This window comes from Atta colombica, unplaced genomic scaffold, assembly GCF_001594045.1.
Source record: "Atta colombica isolate Treedump-2 unplaced genomic scaffold, Acol1.0 scaffold51, whole genome shotgun sequence".
Classification (NCBI taxonomy): domain Eukaryota; kingdom Metazoa; phylum Arthropoda; class Insecta; order Hymenoptera; family Formicidae; genus Atta; species Atta colombica.
The window spans coordinates 147,875-153,259 of record NW_017259541.1 but is presented as its reverse complement, the minus strand read 5'-3'; the positions used below and the strand labels follow the sequence as shown (position 1 = coordinate 153,259).

The 5,385-nt window shown below is 27.1% G+C and overlaps 1 protein-coding gene across 1 annotated transcript in view; it reads right to left on the bottom strand.

Annotated features, from left to right (window-relative positions):
• LOC108691741 (carbonic anhydrase 9-like) overlaps nt 1–2,223 on the bottom strand; it is a 4,098-nt gene extending 1,875 nt beyond the window's left edge. The window contains exons 1-4 of the mRNA XM_018199618.1: nt 2,142–2,223; nt 1,060–1,227; nt 821–980; nt 641–746 (exon numbers count right to left, since the gene is read on the bottom strand). Of these exons, the coding sequence (XP_018055107.1) occupies nt 641–746; nt 821–980; nt 1,060–1,227; nt 2,142–2,223 (516 nt within the window). The remainder of the gene's footprint in view (nt 1–640; nt 747–820; nt 981–1,059; nt 1,228–2,141) is intronic.
• Nucleotides 2,224–5,385: the final 3,162 nt, after the last annotated feature.

Below are 5,385 nucleotides of genomic sequence, written 5' to 3'. Positions count from 1 at the left end.
ATATATATATAGATAGATAGATAGATAGATAGATAGATAGAATCCTTGTTATTTGAGACTTTGTAAGATTTCGTATGGAAAACACGGAATTTCCACGTGTTTCCTGACTTTATTCTTCGCAAGTCTGTTGTAGGAACTTCTCGATGTAAATTTATAACAATTATTGAATGGTTTCTAGTAGGCAAGAATTATTATGACAAAATATATTAGTTATTCTAGAAACTTCTCGATGTAAATTTATAACAATTATTGCATAGTTTTTGATAGGCAAGAATTATTATGACAAAATGTTTTAGAAAATTTAATATTTTATTTTTTTTAAGAAAACAAAAATTATTTTGCAAGAAAAATATTCTTTAATAACGTATGGAACGACTTTCGCGCGTTTAAGCTCCAGAAACGCTCGTAAGCCAGAGCGTCACGTGAGCGCCCGGTAGCTCGGCTGAGCGGTAGTGGGGATGGCGCGCCGGAATCGGCCCGAAATGTGCAAATCTTTGCGAGCACTGTATTAATTGTGTAAAAATATAAATACTTGTGTGTGTGTGTGTGTGTGTGTGCGTGTGTGCGTGCGTGCGTGCGTGTGTGTGTGTGTGTGTGCGCGCGTGTGTGTGTGTGTGTGTGTGTGTGTGTGTCTGGTTACCTGAAAGAAAGAAGCTACTACAGCTATACCATCCTCGTGTTGTAACGCATTCAAATAATTGCCATATGCTATATTATAATGTATAATATGCGTTTCCATTGAATATCTACGAATATTGATGTCTCATTGCTATGATTTATTCTTTATTATTTATTTCAATTCGAACAAATAAATACTTACCTTATACCGTTTAGTACATGTTCAGCACCTCTATTATTTTTTAAGCCCCAATGAAAGTGCACTTCTTCCATTTCAAATGTTTGATTTTGCAGCATGCCTCCAAATATATAAGGCAATGTTCTATATACTTGTGTCTCATTTTTGTCTATACTAAGTATAACTAAAAAAAAAGAGATGTGTTGTATACGCTCTTTTAAAAAGTTTAACAGTAAAATTATACACAATTCAAAAATATTTACCAGTTTTTCCATTATTTTTTAATAATTGCGGCATTGGAAAAAAATCATGATAACCAATCAGTTCAAGAGCCGGAAATGGTTTAACGATCGCTTTTGATGTGCATATAACCACTGGTGATTGTTGTTTTCCTGCGCATGATTTGTACTTCTTCGGCCACAAGTGTTGCTCTAAAATAAAACATTAAAATAACATTTTTCTTGTACTCATTAATAACCTTTTAAGATCTAATGTACGTAATTATATATACATTCATTTTGAATTTTTCCTCTAATGTTTTATTTTTATAAAATAGTGACTGTTTATTTAATTCGTCACACTAGCTGATTAACTGAAATTAGAATTGCTGTCTTAACAATATAATAATATGTAATAATGGTAAATAATGGTATTTTCAAGCCTACACATACTGTTATTGTGATCGTTTGCAGAGCAATTCACCAGCACTTAATTTTGTTAAATATATTATTTACAAAATGCAGGCAAATAACAAGTAATTTTTATTTTTTTATCTATGTTACTTTAAAATACAAGAGTAATTCTTCATGTTTGTTATTATCATTATACGTATTCAATTCTGTAGCTGGAACACATAATGAATGTGTACATAATTACATACCTTCAAAAAATCATTGATGATTAATCTTCTTGATTAATTCATAAAATTCTTCATCAGATGCATTTTTAAAGATCAAATTACAGAGAAAAAATGTTATTCAATCGATGGATCTTAAAGAGTGTTACATATAAGTTAAGTAGGCTGCTATTTACACAATTACTATTTGAATATGAATAATAATTATAAAATCTCATCAATTTGTAATTATTCGTCGATCTCTAAATTTATCGTTAATCTTTACACGGGTTCCACTGTTTGTAAGTATAATTAAGTAGTATAATTATTTTTAAGTTCTTATCTTATTTCCAAATTAATCTGTTTTAATTAAAAAAAATAAAAAATAATTTTAATAAAGAAGGAAAATAAGAAAGAAAAATTATCTATGATTCTTTTAGTTTTATTTTATATATTAAGTCGCGAAAAATAAATCGAAATAAACTTGTCAACTTTGTAAACTTGTCATACCTCTCTTATTGTATCCAAAACCATGGATGCCACAGTGCGGTATAACGATGAGCCATGCCGTTACAATTTGTAAGATACGCATTTCTAAATTCTTTTTGTACAAACATTGATAATTATATACATGTGTCAATGCGTATATAAAACATTACAATTTATTCCTCATGGAAAAAATCTTTGCCGAAAAATTCGCTGAAATTTTGCTAAAATTGTTCCAGTATTTCGAAATACTTTTTAACAAAGTTTCAATGAAATTTAAATACATTTGAAAACAAAATTGCATATTTTTACACAACAAACATAAGACTGATTTTTGAATTGATTTTTACAATTTTTCTAAACAAAAAATATATCTGATTTATTTTCATCTCGGAATTCAATTTTGAGGAGTTACCGATTTCTTTAATTATTAATTATTAAAACATAGGCCAGTATTCATAATCTTTTTTTATTTCAAAAAAGTCTTAAGTAATGTCTTAAGACACTAATGCGATTCTCTAATTGATTCATGACATCTTAAGGCTTTATTTAAGACAGTCTTAAATATAAGATGCAACTATGAATACCATAGATGAAAAATCTCATAATGCTCCTTTTGTTCTATTCTATATTTTAATGATTAAAATAGAACTAAAAAAATAGAACTCTATATGGTAACAGCGTGGTATATTGCATTCGCGGCAAATTGTTAGAGAAATTCAGTAAACTTTTTTGAAAACTTTATGAAGAAATTGTAATAAGTTTTTAACTAATTCATTTCATCTTTTTTTGGTTGGAAATTGAGTGAAATTTCAGAAAACTTAGAGAAGTTTTAATTAAATTTCAGCGACTTTACATTAATTTTACTTTATAAAATCACCCACAGTAAATTTGAGCAATTTTGTTATTCTTTTACTTTCAGTGAAATTTTCATGAAATTTCAGTAAAATTTTTCCACCAGAAATATATTATACATAAATGTTACATTATAAAATAACTTTCATATAATTCTTTGTTACTTTATGTATATTAATCTTTTTTTTCCCCTTTTTTTACAACATTTAGGTCAATTATATCAATAATACTCTCCATATTACTATAAATTAAGGTATATGTATTATAAATCATACCTTCTATAAAATATATGATTGAAACTTTTTGACAGATAGTTACGAAGGAATAGCGAACAAATAACTGAAATGTCTATACTATTTAAGAATATGGAGAACGCAGGCACTTATTAAGTAATTTGCAGTAGTGCATATCATTATCAATAGCATATGTCGTAATCTTTCAAGTTACAGACACGACTCTTAATACAAAAGTAGCAAGATGCTTCTTCCATTACAATAATGCATTAAAGTAGGTCATTTTATTGCAAGGTCTGTTTTCTGTAACTCGTGTACGCTTTTGGAACTTAAAGTAAAATAGATATGTTTGATATTTAGTAAAAGCGAGAAAGAAAATTTTAATGCGGTCTAATGCAGAATTAAAAAATAGAATTTACATTCGTTTTAATGCTAACAGAAAATAGAACTTACATTCTTTTTAATGCTAACAGAAAATAATAATGTGATAATAAAGAGATAAGAATCAAAAAAGTATATTTTAAGATTATAATTATATTTATTTATATGTTTTGTTTTACAAAATATAAATTACAATATCCTCGCAATATAAATATTTACTAATACCTGAGCATTTTGCATTTATTGGAAAATTCTAAATATACATATCACAGTCAGACATTTATAAATAGAAATAATTAATAATTAAATTGCCAAATATACAACACAAATTATGAGAAATTGATATAAAAGAGACTGCATGCATACAACATTGTTTCGGAGAAACTTTGGCTCAAAAGTTAATATAAAGGAAGGCAATTTTACCGAAAATATTTACAGTTAAGTTATATTTATAATAGTTCTTAGTATAGCACCATTGAGAACCATACGTTTGATATTTTACTTATATAAATAAAAAATGTAAAAAAGTCCATCAGAGCCTACATTAGCTGTTCGGCACAGAAAATTCTTTATTTTCGTGTAAATGTAATAAAACGAATAAAATAAACGTTTTGATCTTTCAATTCCTTATCAATACAAAATGTAAATCGAAATTACATAAGTAACGAAAATTCCAATTCCATTTGATGATTCCCGACGATTTAGTTCATTCTTCTTTATCCAAATGCCAAATTAGCTATGTAATAGCCCAATGATTATCAAAAATATTAACTTATACAATAATAACTTTCAACAATAAAAACTTTCATAAAGTAAAACCAAAGTCATATACAATGCGTCATTAGTAGAATCATATCAGATTGTAAGATTTACTGTGTAATCATTCAAAAGAAATACGAAAACGAAAAATTAGAGAAATATTAAAATGTTTTGTTACATTCATCCGAAAATAAAGAATTTTCTGTTCATCCGAACAGCTAATGTAGGCTCTGATGGATTTTTTTACATTTTTTATTGATAGATTCTTTCGAGCCTCATTTTATATATTTGTTTAATTTTATTTATAATTTTGTCATTATTTTCTCATTTTTTTATTATATCTTTCTTGACTGTTAAATTCGTTCAGATTCTCTCATTGAGAAACAATTATTTCTTCTTGATTCCTTTATATAAAGATATCTTCGCGTTTATAGACTGTGGAAAATTGATCATCAATTTAAATCTATTATAAATCACATACATAATATGTAATTTACGTGATATGTAACAGATGTTACAGATGTTCTTTTTTTTACATTTTTATACAATTCAGATTTTATATGTTTAATATAATATATTAAATTAATAATTGCACTGAAAATTCATTTTTACGTAAAAATGAAAATAAGAGAAACAATCTCCAATGACCTTGATCATAACAAATGTTATTCAAGACATGATTCTGAGCAACATTCAAGAGGTCACAGTCGTCAGTCGGACACCTTGTGTAATGCCAGCGTTACTGTAACTTTCAAGCCTTATAACTTGAAAAATATTTAATAAAAAATAATTTTATGTGAAAAGCTATTAAGCTATTAGATTCTGGCATCAAAAATGGAGTGTTCCATTAAAAAAAAACAAATCGATGTGACCTTGATCTGACATTGGCGACATTACTCAAAATCAAACTGATAAAATTATTAAATAGATCTTTTTAAACCTTACAATTTTTGTTTAAAACATTTTTCTCAAAAATGTGTACTTTCTGAGATATTTAGCCGGTCCGAAACTTTTGGCGGGCATTATATATGTATATGCAC